The sequence below is a fragment of the Rutilus rutilus genome (genome assembly GCF_951802725.1).
Source record: "Rutilus rutilus genome assembly, chromosome: 14".
In the NCBI taxonomy this organism is placed as follows: Eukaryota; Metazoa; Chordata; class Actinopteri; order Cypriniformes; family Leuciscidae; genus Rutilus; species Rutilus rutilus.
The window spans coordinates 24,210,721-24,229,912 of NC_140219.1; the positions used below are offsets into that span (position 1 = coordinate 24,210,721).

General features: G+C 37.8%; 2 protein-coding genes across 2 annotated transcripts; both read right to left on the reverse strand.

The window, feature by feature from the left end:
* Positions 1–3,064: 3,064 nt before the first annotated feature.
* On the reverse strand, positions 3,065–5,631 carry gnpda1 (glucosamine-6-phosphate deaminase 1). The gene is made up of 7 exons (XM_084430340.1): positions 5,510–5,631; positions 4,992–5,129; positions 4,813–4,914; positions 4,522–4,704; positions 4,273–4,457; positions 3,666–3,840; positions 3,065–3,561 (listed from the first exon to the last, which is right to left on the reverse strand). Exons 2-7 carry the CDS (start codon positions 5,113–5,115, stop codon positions 3,521–3,523), a joined length of 810 nt encoding a protein of 269 aa, XP_084286466.1. The 5' UTR covers positions 5,116–5,129; positions 5,510–5,631; the 3' UTR covers positions 3,065–3,520.
* Positions 5,632–6,514: 883 nt separating this feature from the next.
* On the reverse strand, positions 6,515–19,156 carry hspa4b (heat shock protein 4b). The gene is made up of 19 exons (XM_084429436.1): positions 18,556–19,156; positions 17,234–17,291; positions 16,976–17,116; positions 16,638–16,760; positions 15,572–15,671; positions 15,355–15,488; positions 15,022–15,266; positions 12,273–12,349; positions 12,028–12,179; positions 11,802–11,908; positions 11,556–11,689; positions 9,782–9,966; positions 9,525–9,617; positions 9,001–9,156; positions 8,784–8,909; positions 8,119–8,226; positions 7,439–7,558; positions 7,188–7,349; positions 6,515–7,002 (listed from the first exon to the last, which is right to left on the reverse strand). Exons 1-19 carry the CDS (start codon positions 18,660–18,662, stop codon positions 6,805–6,807), a joined length of 2,526 nt encoding a protein of 841 aa, XP_084285562.1. The 5' UTR covers positions 18,663–19,156; the 3' UTR covers positions 6,515–6,804.
* Between the last annotated feature and the right edge of the window lie 36 nt (positions 19,157–19,192).

Sequence of the window (19,192 nt, forward strand, 5' to 3'; positions counted from 1 at the left end):
AATGTATCCGTTTACAATTTATTGTATCAAAACAAACATCTAGTTAGCCGTTATACACTACCTGTGTGTTTTAATTATAGGTAAAAAAAAAAAAAAAAAAAACCGTTAACTTTCTGGCTCGTAAGTTAGCTAAACTGAAGGGTTCTACGAGCTGAGCGGACTATAAATATCTCCGGTTGCTAAATAAACCGTCAGGCGTAACCAGGGAAACCAAGTTATTGTTTGTAAAAACTTTAGATTTCGATTGTAAAACTAATTAAAATATAAAGTAATGAAAATTTGAAATGTAGCAATATGAAATTGAATAAGTACTAAAAATTACTAAAACTAATATTACTTTTTCAGGCAGGTCTAACAGTAGTTTTAAAGCTGCAGTCCTTAACTTTTTTGGGTTTAAAATGATCCAAAATACATTTTTGAGTAAGTACATAACCAACCAGCCAGTGTTCAAAACTATCTGCTTGCCTTAGCTCGATTCAAAAAGGTAAGCTTGTAATAGTGTTTTTAATTCCAGTGGTAGCGTACTGGTGGATTTCTGGGGAAAATTCGAGCATGTCTTTACACCATTACGTCACATCTGTATTCTGTACACATAAAGAAGGAGTCTCGGCTAGTGGGCTATATTGTGTGTGAGGATGTTGGAGGTGGAGATTTATAGCCTTTTCTCACTGCACTTGATATAATTAAACTTATCATTTTGATGGCGGATCCAGAAAGGTTCAAATGACAATCACCAGAGACAACTGGAGATTCACCCGTTGTAAAATGCAAAAGACTTCGGACTTGCTACAGAAAAAAAGAGACTGCAACCGGGCCGTGCGAAAACAAGGATAATATCGGAAGGGCGTTTGAAAGGTAACAATTTGATTATATTCTTAAATATGCATCTGATCACAGATGTGTTTGTATTTCAAAGAGAACCAGTTCTAAGGAACATTAATTTGTTGGTATGACAAATAGAAATTAGACTGCACAGAAATGGAAACTGAACTACAGGTAGCCCTAATACACATTAAATGTAGTCACGCAACATTGATGTTGTTTACATTAACAATTTGAGAACAAAGTATAATTTGCACGGTTTGACGTAATATGATAAGCGATCGTTAGATTTAATCAGCGCAATTTACTGCAATTCTTTTTTCCCCTTAGTTGGTCAGAACAAAAGTGGATGTTACTTGTTCAGATGACATTTTCCGAATGACAGTATCCACACCGGCACGGCGACTGACTGGCACATTTCGAACAGAGATGGCGACAAAGAGGAAAAACTACGGACTGCAGCTTTAAGGTACAGAAATTGAATAAAGTAATCAAATGTAAAATATCATTACATATATCATGTATAAATTAAAGCCCATGTTGCAGGTTAACCACCACTGTCGATTAATGGGTACATAAATCACTCAAGATATGTATATCATTTTTATATTTATTACTATATATTTCTATCTATTTATCTATCTAGCTGCTAGCTATCTATGCTAACGTTATGCTATCTGGCTGTCTGCCTATCTCTCTCTATACTAGCCTATCTATCTCTATCTATCTATCTGTCTATCTATATATCTAGTCTATCTATCTATCTATCTATCTATATCTATGTATTTATCTATAATCTGCGCTATCTGAATACTCTCGTCTACTACTCGTCTCTCTAGTCACTCTCAATGCTCTCAAGGCGGGCTTTGGTAAATTCTCTCCCCAAGGTGACGTAATGCAATGCATTGTGGGGGAAAGGAGAATCGCTCAAACCGCTGTAAGATAGTACCTACTTTTTCGTATTATATTCCGTTTTGTGATACCCAACAACATAAAATACAATGAATAACAGTTTAAATGTTTATTACCAACAAGCAAATTGCACAAATTCGTTGAAAAATTAACCCCGCAACACGGCCTTTAAAGATTAATCCTTATTAAAGTTACAAAAGGTGATTCAGTCAAGAGCAGTGAGTGATTTCCTTATATTTTGTTGTTTGATCAACATTAAATAAAATGTTGTCACTTTAATGCACTGATTCAATAAACTGATACTGGTACATGCTTTTTCTTTCTCTACTGTTTACGTTCACTTAAAGGTGACATATGTCCCTTTTCACAAGATGTAATATATTTCTATGGTGTCCCCAGAATGTGTCTGTGAAATTTCTGCTCAAAATACCCCCAGATCATTTATTATAGCTTGTCAAAGTTGCCCCTTTTTAGGTGTGAGCAAAAACGCTCAGTTTTTGTGTATCCCTTTAAATGCAAATGAGCTGCTGCTCCCCGCCTCCATTCAGAAGAGGACGATCTTTTACTCGAGCTGCAGTGACAAAACACGCAAATTTCTGTCAAATTTCAGAAATAACAGTAGCAGAGTGCAGCCTTATGGAGAGACTCAGGAAGAGGTTGCAACTTTTAGACTGCACCTGGATGTTTCTGAATGGTTAGTGGATACATTTATGTCTAGTTGTGGAGTTACATTGATTAATCTCATTGACTTGCATGTAGCCTACCGCCATTACACAATTACCATTTTTTTGGGTAAAATAGTGTTCTGTGCTCGACTGTGCAGCCAACAACAGAACAGTTTTCATGCTTTGCTCGAACTTTTGCCATTGCGTTAGAACACTGTTGTCTTGCGTGGGTGGAAATTTACAGATTAAGGGACGGTAATATTATAATATCCCCTTCCTACATCAGATGGGGAATGGAATCTGATTGGCTTATGATTTGACATGCTTGCAGAGAAAGGCTTACCAAAACAAAGTTACTGGGTTGTCACTTTTCACATTTTCTGGGTTGGTAGATGCTCCGGGGACACGATTATAGCACGTATACACGGAAAAAGTTAGATTTTCATGGTATGTCCCCTTTAAGACATAAACGACTGTCTGCTAGGATACTCACCAAGACGGGCATGACATCATTTTTGTGTGAATTTGACCGTTCAAGTAACTAAGTAAGTCAACTCAGCCAGCCTGTCGGGGTTGTTATTCGCTATAACAACCGCCTCGCTATACATTATCCCGCTTTATTACATGGCAACCTACAAAATAAATACATAATTTGACACAAAATATTGATTTAAAAAGTAGTTTATTGATTTAAAAACGATTGTATTGCTTCCGCTAAAGAAAATAGTGCGCTCCGCGTCCATAGCAACGCTCTGTTTTTCATGGCAACGGTGTGTTACACTTCGCAGCGGTCTGTTATCAAGAAATAACAGACCGCATTCTACATTGGAATTCAACCAAGCCATGTAATAAACTAAAATAAACTTGCTTAGTGTAACATAACATCAGTCCACACTCTATATTTGAGGCCTATTAAATAAATTACATTTTTATTTATTCACAAGTGGTTTATTTGTTCATATGGAATAAGGATTACCAGTCGAATGATATAAACACATTTTAATTCAATATATCATGTGTATGAGATGTTTAATAAAAGAAAACCAGACAAAGGAGCACAATTTGAGGCAAATACACAACCACACATATGCTGCGTCTCCAATCTTCACGTCAGTATCAGACTATGGCTCTTCCACCATCTTGTTGTGCACATGCATCATGCCTAAAACATTAGCAAATGGATTATGTAATTTTCTTGCATACACAATTTTCATGCATTCACTTTATTCCCTCAGCAGAGAGAGAACGAGATCTTTTCTTTGTTACCTTTGAAATACTTGACTGTTTTGACCTTGAGCTCATGTGTGGCATCTTCATCACACACAAACACAGTCTGCGGGTGCTGCTGGAACGCTGACACAGTCCACATGTGATTCACTCCCTCTTCTATGGCTTTATAGAGGGCAAACGCTTTATGCGAGCCAGTAATAAGGATCATGACCTAAAAATGTCATATAAGCAAGTTATTACTGTTTCAGATCAGCCTGAACTGAAATTCTTGTCCTTGGTGATGCAGTAGAATCTGTTGCTATTTCTGGCATAAAGGCTTATAATAGCGTGTGCTTTCCAAAACAAACACAAGTTGCTCGTTTTTATTAATTTAGCATATTGTGATATTTTATTAATAATGCATATTTTAAGTATCAGCTTATTTTAATATTTAAAAAATGGCAGAAGATATTATGCAATTGTTTTTGCAAGCTGTACACTGTATATAGCTAGCTTACAATAAATGTTCAAAGCCAGAATTATGTAATTTTGGCAATAAAGATGAGCCATTTTATAGCAGCAGCAGGAGTGGCTGACATTTATAGACGTATTTAACGTGCATTAGGAAAAGCACATAAAGATTCTGAAATATGAATATTTGTACCTCTCGAGCGTCCATCACTGTGCCAACACCAACCGTGAGGGCCATGGTGGGCACTTTAGAGAGATCGCCATCAAAGAAACGCGCGTTAGCCAGAATCGTGTCCATAGCCAAGGTCTTGACACGCGTTCGGGACACAAGACTGGAACCAGGCTCATTGAACGCGATGTGACCGTCAGGTCCAATACCTGCAACGTGAATACAATGTTTAATGGTGCCATTCACAGGTCAAAGTTCAATCTACTGTCTTACCGCCAACAAAAAGTTCGATTCCTCCAGCAGCTTTGATTTGGGCTTCAAAGTCCTGACATTCCTTCTCTAGATTGGATGCGTTTCCGTCCAGGATGTGAGTGTTCTCTGCTCGGATGTCGATATGCTTGAAGAAGTTATTCCACATGAATGAATGATAACTTTCAGGATGGTCTCTAGGAAGTCCTTTAAAAGAAAACAACCATTTGTACTGTAGTTCAGTGTTAGCTAAATACAGTATATGACATGCAGTTCAACCCTTGATCCCTCAAGCATAAACGACCGGTCACATACCTACGTATTCATCCATATTAAACGTTTTCACATACTGAAACGATATTTCTCCCTTCTTGTGAAACTCAATCAGTTTCTTGTAGCATCCAAGCGGAGTGCTTCCTGCAATACAGACACAATCAGAATAGGCATTTCAATTGAATGTTCAACATACAAAGTGACTTTTTTTCCGACTCTACCTGTTGGAAGACCTAGAGTGAAGAATCGGTCAGGTCCTGGATTAAACTTCCTTATCCTGTTCCTGATGTATTTGGCAGTCCATTCGCTGACCTGGTCGTAGTCATTGAGTATGATGAGCTTCATGGCTTCACCTGTGCCTGAGAGAAACTATCAGGTAAATCGATGAGGCGCTGCTGCCTTCAGACTTTAGCCCCTATTAAGGTTAGAATAGGGCGGAAGTGCAGTTGCAGCAAACTACACCTCACTGATATCCAGCAGTGCCTTCTGTCAGCAGCTGGAGAGTTTAACACAACTGTACACTGCAAACACGACGGATTATTGAGGGCCGTTATTCGCGTCGAGTTGCTCTCAGTAAGCTATTAAATATAGCTACACTTGCTTACAATGCTCTGAATAAAAATTGTTTTATAGAACCCGTGACTAGAAAATTGCGAGGACGCTGGAAATAATAATATATGAAGCGACATTATAGTTAGGACACAAAGAGGTTATCGTATTTAGTTAGTAAAACACTTACCAGATCATATGTTTGTAAGTTGCAGTAACTCTTCTTGCAGCACAGAGGAACACGATCATGTGATAGAGAGGAAATGTTGCCAAGTTTGCACATCTCACTCTCACTCAGGACTTTTTCAATGGAAAATACAACGCGTCACACAAACTGACGTTAAGGAATGAAAACCGGGCAATTCAGAAAGATTTGTACACCTATTAATCCACAAATGTATGACACTTTATATGTACTCTTCCTGCAGCTCTAAAAAACAAAATATTTTAATGTTTAACAAATGGTCTGTCTGTGGAATCTCGTGCGCCACAGAATAAAAACATAAAAAAAAACATTAAAAAAAAAGTAATTGCGACATTTTTCCCCTCAGAATTGCGAGTTTATATCATTAAACTTCAGAAAGTTGGTTATGAGGTTAATGGTATTACATTATATTATTAATATATACATTACATTAATTTTATGTTTCTTTGCGATTTTGGAAGACGTCACACACGCACTAAATAAAACCTTAATTTGTGTCATTTTAGATTGAGAGAATAATTGCTAAATATTGTAGATACATATGGGGGGAAGCTGAAAAGAATAATAAAACCTGTAAAACACATATATATATATATATATATATATTTTTTTTTTTTACTACAATTAACTGAATATCAATTCAGCAGATTATTAAAATTGTAATTTTTTTGGTATGATTTTAATTTTTTGATAGTCAAAATGATCCTCTGAGGTGGGACAGGCCAACATCACCATTTGCCCACTCCAAAAACCGAATCTGAGATGCGCAAATGCAAACAGGGTGCTGAATGTAAAATAAAGCACATCACCTAAATCTGACCATTTTTGTAACACTTAACCCGTTTTGGCCTATATGTTGAAGTTATTTAACAAGTAACATTTGTAAACTTATTCATAAACCAATAGTTGAAGCAAACTACACTACACAAAACAAATACACATGCTTTTGCATTATGTTGAAGTAATTCTACAATATAAGCGTGCACACACTGCATGTTTCAATCCATATTTATTGAAACAACAGTTGACAGAACCAGCATTTAACAGAAACTCAATCATGGGCAAACAGAATGGTTCTCAATCAGAAGTCTTACAGCATCATGATTTATGTTTTTCTTAATATAAAAGGACATGCAAATGTATTCTCTCATTGCCAGAGTCACCCCGCTGCGAGGATGATGATTTAGCGTTAGCGGACACTGGAAATATAAGTTAACATTAACAAAACATTATGTCACATAACATAACGTGTAACGTTAACATAACATTACACAGCGTGGTTAATCGAGGTCCATGCCAGGCTTGGCTTCTGTGGCGTCTGCACTGTCACCAGCACCTTGCTCTGTGCCGCTGGGCTGGGCTTCAGGGTTTTCCTGCGTATTGACCGGCCCGTTGGGTTCTGCGGGGTTCTCTTCTTTTGGCAAGTCCACTTTGGGCTTGGGTTTGGTCACAATGGGATTGCAAGTGGAGAACAGCTCCTATGGAAAACAGGAAGAGATTTAGTACAAATGTATCAAAATGGTATTGTGGCAGAAACCTGGAACAGTCATGGTATCAAATGCCAATACCATAGTACTTTTATATGCACCGTAGTACTGAATGATATCTGAATGCTAACATACTCATGTGCTCTAGAAAAAAAGTCAATATAACTGTGACTGACTCGTGTTTTGGCCTGTATCTCTGATATTTTCACCACAGGCTCCAAGGCGAGACTCTGTTTACTCTGCTGGTTCATTTTACTGTTCATCCAGATCATGACATCATTCACCATCCTGTCCACCTTCTGAACCTCTGCCTCATCCAGATGATCATACTGCTCGTCCTGTAATTCAAAAAGACGTGTCAAATCCATTGTGCACTAACCAAGTGCAAATTTGTACCTTATGCAACTTTAATCCAACACAACCTCACCTTGGTTTTGTAGGCCTCAACAATCTTCATGTATTGCTGCAACTGTCTGCCCAGCTCTTCAAAAGCTCTGGGTCTCTCCTCAAATTCCGTGTATCTCTCTTGAATGGGTTGGCCGAGATTCTGCAAGAATGTTTTTGATACATTGATAGGCATTAACCGATTGTAAACATTACACAGGTATAATTACCAATATCAATAGTAATCGTATTTTGCACTTAGGCAATATAATTTGGAGTTTTCCCTCCTTTTGCACCTCGCTTCATTAGCGAATTCTATTCATAACTGTGCGGAGTTGAGCTTCCATAGGAATGAACTGAAAATGCTCGCTCTGCTCCGCGCCAGTGGACATGCACCGTTATGAATGCCCGTGCCCATTTTACATTCAAATTTGCTGCATTTCTGGGGCAGCAATTGCAATAACGGCCTATTTTGGATCCAAAACGGCAAATTCCGCAGAAAGGGGACAAGTTTACATCCTTGTCTATAATTGCACTGTTGACCCTTCCCTTACCCCTTAACCCACCCTTAAACCTACATATCCCACCAAACCTGACCCCTAACCTTACCCGTAACAGCACAAGTGTTTTACAATACAAACATGAACACTGTAGCTAAAGACACCTAATATAAAGTGTAAGCTTATAAATCATAAATTATAGCCATCAAAAGACATTTAGTACCTTCAGTTCAAGAAGTTTGTCGATGTATACTTGTTTAGACTGGTCTTCACCATCCTCATACAGCCAGACCTCAGTGTCCTCTAGTTTTAATGAGAGAGCATCTCTGTCCTGTAAGAGAAAACAGAACATTTTCATTAATTTAAATAAAGCTGAAATTAAATAAATACATGATGAAAAAGGATAACTATTGTTATCATATGATAAACTTAAACTACTACTACAAAAATAAAACCTAAAGTAAATTCTGAAAAAAAAAAAAAAAAAAAGAACCAATTCATAATATTATTAAATACTATAACAGTATGTAAATACTAAAATAACACTGTCAAGCACTGAGATTTGTGTCTCATTCTGACAGGGATATCAATGCATTTTTTTAAACTTCCACAATAGTAATAAAAGTCTGTGATCTCTAAATTATAGCGATATAAAACATCAATATATGGCAAAAATAATACCAGGTCATTCACAGGATTCCCACACCTGACCAATCAATGTCTAGACATTTTCCAATCTTTTGTAATCACTGGACAAGGATTTCAAAATGGTTTCATGCAGATATAAAGAGCAAATTCTAGCTAATAAATATTTTGTATAGAGTTTCATGAGAAACTCTTCCGATGGACACCATGCATTTAGATTTCAAGCCATGCGACTGTTCTCACACTCTCATTGACGAACTTCTCGAATATCCCGTGCAGTTTGTCCCTCATCTCGTACACGTACTCCTCCACATAGTTCTTGGCGTCGTTGCGCTCCTTCTCAAGCTTGTCCTGCATGATCATCTTCCCCTGAGGAAAAGCAATTTCACAGTAGATTTAACTCAATGTTAAAAAAAAACATGTCCCCCTTAATCCAGCTTCAGCCGCACAGAAAGCATACCTCGTTCTCCACGAAGAGATTGAGCATGTCATTGGCTAGCTGCCACTGTGGGTTGTTTTCAATGGGCAGCTCCAGGACCTTTGTTTTCACTTTGGGCTTCTTGGCTTGTGGAGGCTGATCCGATTTCTTCTCCTGTTTGCCTTCCTCTGCTGATGTCTGAACAAATCCACGGAGAGAACCATTATAAAGACACGTTCACGACAACAACAACTATAACGATAAGCAGGATGGATTCTGATTGGTTTTCAATGTTTTTATTGTTCATCAGCTGGAAAAAAAGTTTTGAATTAGTCTGATTCCAATGACATCGTTCCTTTGTGCCGTTATTATTATAGTTGTGGTACACTACTATTCTTAGATAAAACTTTTTTTTTAAACTATATCTTTCTGTTATCGCTATAGTGATCATCCTTGGTGTGAACGGGCCTTTAGTTATGTGATGGGCGTCTGAACGGTAATTTTGATAAATGATTGAGTCATTTATACGAGTCATTTAATTGATGCTATTGGTAGATCCAATTTACCTCCATTTCTTCCGTTCCAGCTTTTTTCTCTCCATCTTCCTGATCTCCATTTCCAGAAGTCTTTTGTTCATCTTGATCAACCTGCATTTTGTTCTGTGAATGATTGAAAACACATGGTGGCAACTTTACCCATGATGTAGAGCTGAGCGGTATGAATGCACTGACAACATGGAGTAATACAAAAATCCAGGTCATGATGAGGGTGTGAAAGCAGTTGTGAGAGAGGGTATGTGGACAGTAATATCCTGAAGCAATACCTCATTTTCTTTTTCTGTGCTCTGCTCTGTGTCCATGCTCTCCTCTTCCTCCTCAGATTTCTGCACCTCCACTAGCGAGGCACTGGACACACTGAAGATGCCATGGATGTTCACTCGCACCTTCACCTTAACCTTTGAACTCTCGCCTGAGGCCTGGGGAACCACCTTCTGGACAACGTACTGGCCTGCATGACAGTGTTAGTGTACATGTTAACATACAGTCTGTATTCATGACAAGTTTTATAAGATTGTACAGCAAATATAAGCTATGAAAAGCAAACAGAATTTGCAGGCCAAGAATATTTGCCACCTCAATTACTGGCCAAACAAACACATGTATTTTTGCATTTCCTTAAATACATTTAGTTCCAATAGCAACAGAATTATTTGTTTTGTTTTTCTCCTGTTTCTTCCGGTTTTCACCGAAATATTCAATTATGGCATTTTGATTAAACATTACAAGGACAATTTTTTTTGTAATTAAATACATACATCCTATGTATGTAGGTATATCCATATAGTTAGGTACATTTAAAAAATAAAATAAAATAAATAATTGCTGCAATTGAAACCATGCATTATTTAGCAATAAAAATAAAATAAAATAAAAAGACAATTGGCCAGTAACTGTCTTAGGGCTGCATGATATTGAATGCGATAAGTCGTTAAAGTCCCTGTGAAACAGAAGTTGCAACTGACTTTACTTTAGCTTTGTCACGTATTTCCAAGTGAAACGGAATATTGAACAGAGGGCTGGGTTTTACTTTAGCGCACCTCCTCTCCATCCCTCGCTCATAGCAGACTGACTGTTGGAGGGGAGGGGTTAAGGATATTAAACCCAAGCCGTCAAACTGACGTCACCATTCCAGAGCGGAAGCAAATGTTTAATTCAAAGATTACCACAACAAACAATTTTATGTGCATTAACCACAAGTAAAAGTAAATAGGGTCAATTTTGATTACATGACGACTTTAAAGAAAAGTGCGATATGCAATAACTTGTTAAATAATGTGATATTCGATCTGCGATACGATAATGCTTTAAGTGTGTAAACTGAAATATATTTTAAAACTGAAAACAATCGGGATTATGCGCTGTCCGAGAGGCGGATTCCTGTGCGAGAGGACTTCACTTATTGCATTCAATAACATGAAGCATGTCACATGTATGTGTCCAGTCTATTCTCTGCTGTCTGTGTTGACCACTTTTCGTAATCTTTTGAAGTATTAAAATCATTCATTTATCTTAAGCCATTGCTATATGCATATCGCGATATGTACATTTGCAATATTTAGATAATTTCGATAAATTTTACAGCCTGTAGTCTGTCTGAATACTCGATTCTGATTGGCTGAAAGGTGTGCATTAAAACAGTTTAAGGCACAGGTAGTTCCAGTCAGCTTAATCACTGTTCTACATTAACGCACACACACTACTCGCACACAGAGATCGGAGATTGTGGTGCACACACACAGAAACATTCAGGAGCACAGAAACTCATCAACCCTGCCCCGCTACTTTTATTAATAGAACAGCTTCACTACTCAATCGCTCCATTATATTTCTCAGAAACGAGGGGGTAATGAAGTTTTGAAGTAATTAAACTCACAGCTTTACTGTCACAGCTCTCATTTCTCTCTTTCTCGATAATTAAATCAAATAAATGCTATAATTCCTTCATTCAAACAAATTGTTTAATGCACAGCTAAGCCATGGATTATCCCTTATTTACTCACCAATAAGTCGTCTTTACTCGTATGCATGCATGCTTACCTATTGTGGGATCTGGATAAGGGAGCTCTTTAGGGCAGTTGTAATACGCATCCAAGGAGAACGGCTCTCTCCGGTAAAATGTCAACACTTTGGAGAAAGGCGCTGCATGGTTCTTTGGGAACACCTCACAGTCGCTGAAATGGAAAATATAAAAGCATTCTAAATAACATCATACTATCAAGCACAATGACTGAAATGCAAACTAATAACTTGATCACGATCTCTGAATGTCACAGCTGCTTGTACCTGACTCCATCTTCAGCTGCAGAATTCCATTTCAGAGAGATGGGAAACGGAACCACGTCTGTTATGGAGATCTCACGGACTTTAAATGCAGGGGAGAGGATAGCGCACTGTGAAATCAGGAAACAGAGCCAATGAAGGGGTCGAAGAACACCGACAGGTCACAAATGCTATCAAATACAGTCTTGTTAAACTATTAGCATGGCTTTAGTCAGCAGAAGAACCTGACCTGGAGGGCACATCCTCTGGCCACGGCCTCATCTGCATTCAGCGTCGTGCTGGGCTCCTTCCCAAAGAACTTGCCGATTCTTTCTTTAATGGCCGGCATTCTAGAGGCACCGCCCACTATTTCTACAGCATGGACGTCATCTTTTTTCAGATCTGCACAGAAGGAGGTGACAGACAGACAGACAGGGTTAATTAATGATTTCTACGACGTACACCGTTATTATCCAAGAAAGGGTCACTACTTACGAGCTTGTTCCAATAAACTGCGCAAGGGAGATTCCACTCTGGCTAAAACATCAGCACACATCTCTTCAAACTGAGCCCTGCCACGGGAACAAAACAATATATAAAGCTCAGAATGAACTACTGACAGGATAACATCTCTGATAAAGGACATGAATGAATGTGCAACGCAGTATAACAGGTTGTGAATGTAAAGATTCATGCAAAAACAAACAAAAAAAACCTCTTGACTCGTTCTGCAAAAAACTCATTCCAAATATGACTCTACGACTCAAATCTCATTTGCATGCTATTGTGATTTGACTCAAGGCTGAATATGCAAATGAGATTTGAGCAGTGGACAAGATTCAAGAATTTTAAAAGCATAGTTCACCAAAAAAATTCTAATTCTGTCCTCATTCCAAACCAATATAAGTCTTTTATTCATCTTTCAAACACTAATGAATGTTTTTTTATACATTTTTATAGACTTTATTTATTTATTTTTTACTTTTTTTTTTGAAGAATACAACTTTATTGGAGTCAGATTAATTATATTGTAGTCAGATAACTTTATCTGAATTGTGCAGGCATCCTTAAACTGCTTTTTGTTCTGATTATTGGTTCAAAATAGCTGCATTCACATGTATGGTTATCAGAACTGCAAACATACTCTCTCTAGAACACTTGGATTAAACCGCTCAATCAATATGGATTACGTTTACAATGTCTTTATGAACTTATTGAAGCGTCAAAGTTTTAGTTATCTGGACTTTCAATGAAGGGGCAGGAATCTCTCAGATTTCATAAAAATATCTTCATCCTGTGTTTCGAAGATGAACGAAACTCTTATGGGTTTGGAACGACATAAGGGTCAGTAAATGATGACAGAATTTTCAGTTTTGGGTGAACTAACCTCTCAAGACTAGGGGTGTGCTGTGCGATATTGACAAAAAAAAACGATATCTCGATATTTTCTGGGATTTATCGATAACGAAAATTAGACGATATGTTGATGAGTGTTTTTATTGTGTTGATACCTTTGCAGGTTTAGGACAGCAGTGGACAGCTGACTCCTAACGTTTTGATATTCTTCACATTCTATATGGTGGTCAGTTTGCAGCAGTGACAGAAATCATCTTTTCCAATAAGATTAAATAGATTTGAACCTTTTATGGGCATTTTTTCCATTATAAAGCCATTTTTAAACCTAATTAGATGCATGCATCGTTTTTTTTCCCCTTCCAAATTCTTACATTAAATCAAATTCTATTAGAATAATAAGACACAATCTTGACAATCTAGTATCAACAAAATGTATCTTTGGTCATGATCAGAGGGACATGAATGCATTTAATCTGCAGCTACAAATGCAGAAATAATGTTTTCGTTGTTACTTTCAAACATAAAACGTTGAATATTGATATTAGAAATTACTTAAAAAATGAAAAGATACTTTATTTGTTATATTAAATCCGCCAGTAGGTGACAGCAAGTCACTGTTAATTGAGTTTCAACCGATTCATTCAAACGGCTGATTCATTCACGAACGAATCATCTGAGTGAGTCATTCGTTCAAACGATTCGTTCATTCAGTCACGAAAAGACGCAAACCAGTCCTGTGTCTTTGTTTGGAACTATTTTCGTTGGCGAAATGGAGCAAAAACAGGCAATACTGTGTCTAAAATGTAAGTCACTTAATATTGACTTTTTGTTTATTGAACTGTCCTATAAAAAAATAAATATCACATTTGTAATCGTGCTGATATTTGGGTGAAAAAACGTCACTCTTCGTGTGATATTGATTAACTATATTAAATAATATAAATATAAAAGACATACAGAGGTATCATATTCTGTGCAGGCAATCAGCTTGATGCACTGTGAACAGAAAAGCCAGACAATTTCACTGCTAAATACCTTTTAGTATTGTGGTATTCCGCCATGTTTCTCAGTGACACGCCCACAACTCATACAGATGGGGGGTTAAACAAAATCCCGAGCTTCCCACTGGTATTTATGACATTGTGGTGGAGTTCATGTGCATTCAACTCGTAAATACGATCTTCATGACATGACTTGAACGCACCATAACTTACTAGACTACATCAAGTGGTCGTGCGCTCTCTAGTGGGGGTCATACATCGTTAAAACAACAATCGCGATTATCGAAGACAATATATATCGCACACCCCTACTCAAGACTTAATGTAGCACACAAATCGTGTGGATACTTTTCATTTTATGATGCTTTTTGGACCCTGACAGCCCCTTGATCCCTTTTCCTTGACTTAAAGGCATACTATGCAGTCTCCGTTTTTCTCAAACAGCGCCCCCTAGAGTCGCTGTGGAGTACTTGTATTTAACGCTACTGTCGTAAATACCACCCACGCAGAGCAGTCTCTGCACTCTTCCGATCGCGCTTTCTTCGTTTTCTTCGTCGACTCTGCCATGATTCACATCTGAAATGTGTGCTAGTGTCTTCCACAGAGGCTGTTGTTGATGTATGTGACGTCGTGCCATAACGCAAGTTGTGATTCTCACAAGATTTGTCGGGGCACCACCTCTCAAACTTGCATTGCTCCCCCCCCGCTTTGCTATCGGGATGATTCGCCCTACTACGAGTTCGTTTACCATCGGAATGATTTCGAAGCTGTTATATTAAGATACAAATCTTGCATAGTGTCCAGCTTGGAAACGACAAATGCGTGTAAGTGACGACAGGACTTTTTAACGACTTTGCAAGTGATTTCTTCATTAAATAACTCTGTACCTGTTGAGTTTGCTTGAAACATCAATGTCGTTCATGAAACACTCGATGTTCAGTGGCAGGTCTGAGGAGTTGGCACTCATCAGCTTCTTGAGCTTTTCACATTCCTGGTAGAGTCGCACCAGAGCTCTGGGCTTGGTCTTCACATCCAGCTTGTACTTCACTGCAAACTCGTCACAAAAATGTTTGACCAGCTTCTCATCAAAGTATTTTCCTCCCATTTCAGCATCAAAGGCTGTAGCAAGAATCTGTACGGGCAGGAAGAACAATCCTGTCTATAATTTCACATACTATTCATGACCACATTTCGAGGGTATAAATGTCACTGGTACGCACCTTGAGCTTGCCTTTATTAAAGGCACACACAGAGACCTGGTAGCCTGAATGGCCAATATCCACAAACACCACCGTCTTTGGCTTTTCCTCAGGAGCTGGAAGATCCTGCTTGTAGATCCCATATGCCAGAGCAACTGCGTGGAAAAACAACAGGTGTCATTTAAGAGTGGAAAATCGGTGTGTTGCAAGTGAAACGGCACATTAAACCACAACTCACCAGCGGTGGTTTCATTCATGAGTCTCAGACAGTTGAGTCCTGCAATCTGAGCTGCATCGATGACGGATCTCCTCTCAGAATCGGTATAGAAGCAGGGGACCTAAGAAGCAGGGATTTTAAACAGCATTCACTCAGGAAAGTGATGTCAGAGTATTCATGATCTCTAAGGTGGATGTCTGTCTCCAATAACTCATTTACAGAAAATGGACTGAGGGAAAAAATGACCATAGATCGTTCACCAAATCCACCTGCAAATCATAACTGCATCTTTCAGCTGATCTTATGAGATATTAAGCCCATTTCGGATGGGCCTAGGAAGAGGGAAGAGAAATTTGTGTTTCAAAGATTTTAATCCCATCCAAAACTGCACAAAACCTGTAACAATTCTAGAGCAAATTACTAGGCTACGTCTACACTAATCCGAAAACACAGCTTTTTTTATGTATTGGCTTTTTGTTATGATTTTAAGCGTTTACTGACGTTTCAGTGTGGATGTGAAACGTTTGGAAAATGCTAGTGTGGACGGAGGGTATTTCGAAACAAAAATGCCATTTTCAAATGTATCCGGATTTATGTAGAAATATCCTCACAGTTTTTCAGCGAACTCGATCGTCTTCTGAGGAATGGAATCCCATCCAGAGGTGAAAGTCTGTAAATGAGAACCCAACGGTTCTCCTCATACGTTTTTGACTAACCTGATCAACTGTTTGCACAAGTTGCACCTCTCATTATGAACGGCATTTGGCAAAAAAGTAACATAATATTAATATAAAATTGAGGAAAAGTCAAATCACGAAAATATTATTATCAGCGTAAGACACATCTATAGTTTTCTTTGCTCAGTCATGTGAGTTATTATGAGCAGCCGCTTCTATAAACTCATGTAATAAACGAAATCTACATCAAAAATAATGAATTAAACGACATATACATCCTACGTGATGCACGCAACCACATCACATGACCTCCTGTAACGTAACGCCCACATCTAGAAAGAACTGTAACCCAAGCGTCGTTCAGAAAACTAGTCCCGTCCGAACAGGGCTTTAGTGATTTTTACACTCACAGAGATGACGCAGTCTGCAACAGGCTTCTTGAGGGCACTCTCAGCAGTCTCCTTGAGTTTGGTGAGGAGCATCGCAGTGACCTGTTCAGTGCTGAACACCTTCTCCTCCTCCATGTACATCACCTACAACAACATCAGAGACAACACGACTGCTAAAGGACAGAAACAGCTCACAAACATTCACAGCACAACAGAAGTCTGTGCTTGGCTTTACAAGGCGGCTTTGCTGCCAAAACTAGACCTTTAAACAATGCTGGCACAGATCAGTCATCTCACAACATGTTGTGTTTGCACATGGCAATTGAATCTCGGTTTGGATGATCACGACTTTCAGCTACCTTTATGCCCGTTGTGCCCGATGGCATCTGTGCCAGGTCATAAACGAGACTGGACTTCATGTTCTGGACAAATGGATCTGAGAATGCCCGACCATGGAAACGCTTGAATCCTTGGACAGTGTTTTTGCAGTTGGTGACCATCTGTGTTTCAAAGGAGACAAAGAAAAAAAACGTGCATGATTACAAACATGAAGACTGTGTGAAGGCAGCTTTAAGAGATACATTAAAAAAATCCTGTCTTAAGAAAACATCACATACCTGGCTTTTTGCTGCAGCTCCAATAGATCGATTTCGTGGTCCAAAAGACACACATGCTCTGTAGTGAAACACAAATAGCCAAACATTATGACAAATGACCGTCCTGGTAATATATATATCAGCTTGTGATGCAAAGCTGAATTTTCCGCATCATTACTCCAGTCTTCAGTGTCACATGATCCTTCAGAAATAATTCTAATATGATGATTTTGGAACCTATGACACTTTTTCAGAATTCATTGCTGAATAAAACTAATAAAAAAGAATTTATTCAAAATAGAAATCTTTTCTAACAATATAAATCTTTACTATCACTTTTTTTTAAATCAATTGAACACATCCTTGCTGAATAAAAGTATTAATTTCTTTCAACAAAAAAAAAAAAAAAGAAAGAGACAAAATGACTGACTCCAAACTTTTGAACACTAGTGTATATTGTAACAAAAGATTTCTATTTTGAATAAAAGCTGTTGTTTTTCAACTTTTTATTCATCAACTTTTCAACTTTTTCTTTTTCTATAAAAAAGAAAAAGAAAAAAAATACTAAGCAAAACACCTGTTTCCAACATTGATAATAAATCATCATATTATAATGATTTCTGAAGGATCATGTGACACTGAAGACTGGAGTAATGATGCTGACAATTCAGCTTTGACATCACCGGAATAAATTATGTTTTAAATGTATATTTAAAAAGAAAACCATTATTCTAAATTGTAATCATATTTCACAATATTGCTGGTTTTGTTGATTTGATCACATAAATGCTTGATGAGCATAAGGGACTTCTTTCAAAAACATTTTAAAAAAAGAGTAATGTTTCCAAAATTTTGACCAGTACTGTACAACACATATATTATATATTAATTTATTCTCATAACTTTTATGTTAGATGCAATTAATCCATTTGACAGTACTGATATGCATAAAAATGCATACATTTTTTTTTATATAAATACATCTAAATACAATATAATAAAAGTACAATATAACCTGAAGAGAAGGGAAAACATTTTAATAATGAAGTGATACAGGTTTAGTGTAACAGCCTGCTGTTCCTCAATCAACACTAATTAGAAAGTACCATTTATAAACATAATAGTATGGTAATACCATCGTGTTTTTTTAAAGTGCCATAGTATTTGAATTTTGCAATCACGCAGCAGCACTAGGGAGGCTCCTCACTGCCAGATCAATGTCCGTCACAGACAGAGAGCCGGTTAACAGCAGCTTTCCACTGGCACACAGCTCAGGCAAAGCTTGGCGTGATCACTACTCTGTATGTATTTGTGTTATGGATGAGTAAATAAAGCAGACTCACGGTGTGCATCGGTCGCTGTATTCATTGGCCACAGTCTCGATTCCTCCGGCTCGAGCTACCGCTACATAGCAGTTCAGGAAACCCACGTCAAAACCCACTACTGACATCTTAAAAACAATGTGATTACTCAGATACAATAAGCCCGAACACAAATGTGGACTAGATGATCGATCTGTAAAATGTGAGGAGTAAATAAGACGGTTTTAATTCATTATTCTACTGTAACTTCTTAGAGGAATGAGGCTGCAGATGATAAACGCCGCTCATGAAAAAACAGGACCACTTCCGGTTCAAGGCGGAGCTAAAAGGTCCAACTCAAACCCCTTTAAATTTAACTGGTGTTTCAGATTTTTTTGTTGTACTTCTAATGTGTGTACTGTACATTGAGTAATGCATTGAAAATTCTTTTAAATGTATCTATATTCTTTACATATTTTTGATGAAGTTAGACTGACAAACCCTTGGCTAACTGCTAACGTTAGTTGGTCATACTAGTTCTTAAAATACAATCTTGAGATAATGCCTATGTTTACGCTACTGGCCCCTAATCTTACACAATACTATAAACGAAAAAAAAGCTCTTGACAAATGTATCTCAAGTAGGGAAGGGTTGTTGGGCCTTTTCTTTGAAAGGTAA

What these genes read in the sequence shown, in the direction of transcription:
- gnpda1 (XM_084430340.1), bottom strand. Translation starts at nt 5,115, where the DNA reads ATGAAGCTCATCATACTCAATGACTACGACCAGGTCAGCGAATGGACT. An exon ending in CAGTGATGGACGCTCGAGAG is followed by an intron (nt 3,841 to 4,272) that starts GTACAAATATTC and finishes TGACATTTTTAG; the next exon opens with GTCATGATCCTTATTACTGG. An exon ending in AACAGTCAAGTATTTCAAAG is followed by an intron (nt 3,562 to 3,665) that starts GTAACAAAGAAA and finishes CTAATGTTTTAG; the next exon opens with GCATGATGCATGTGCACAAC.
- hspa4b (XM_084429436.1), bottom strand. Translation starts at nt 18,662, where the DNA reads ATGTCAGTAGTGGGTTTTGACGTGGGTTTCCTGAACTGCTATGTAGCG. An exon ending in CTGGAACGGAAGAAATGGAG is followed by an intron (nt 9,157 to 9,524) that starts GTAAATTGGATC and finishes GGATTTGTTCAG; the next exon opens with ACATCAGCAGAGGAAGGCAA. An exon ending in ATCTCTTCGTGGAGAACGAG is followed by an intron (nt 8,910 to 9,000) that starts GTATGCTTTCTG and finishes GCTTTTCCTCAG; the next exon opens with GGGAAGATGATCATGCAGGA.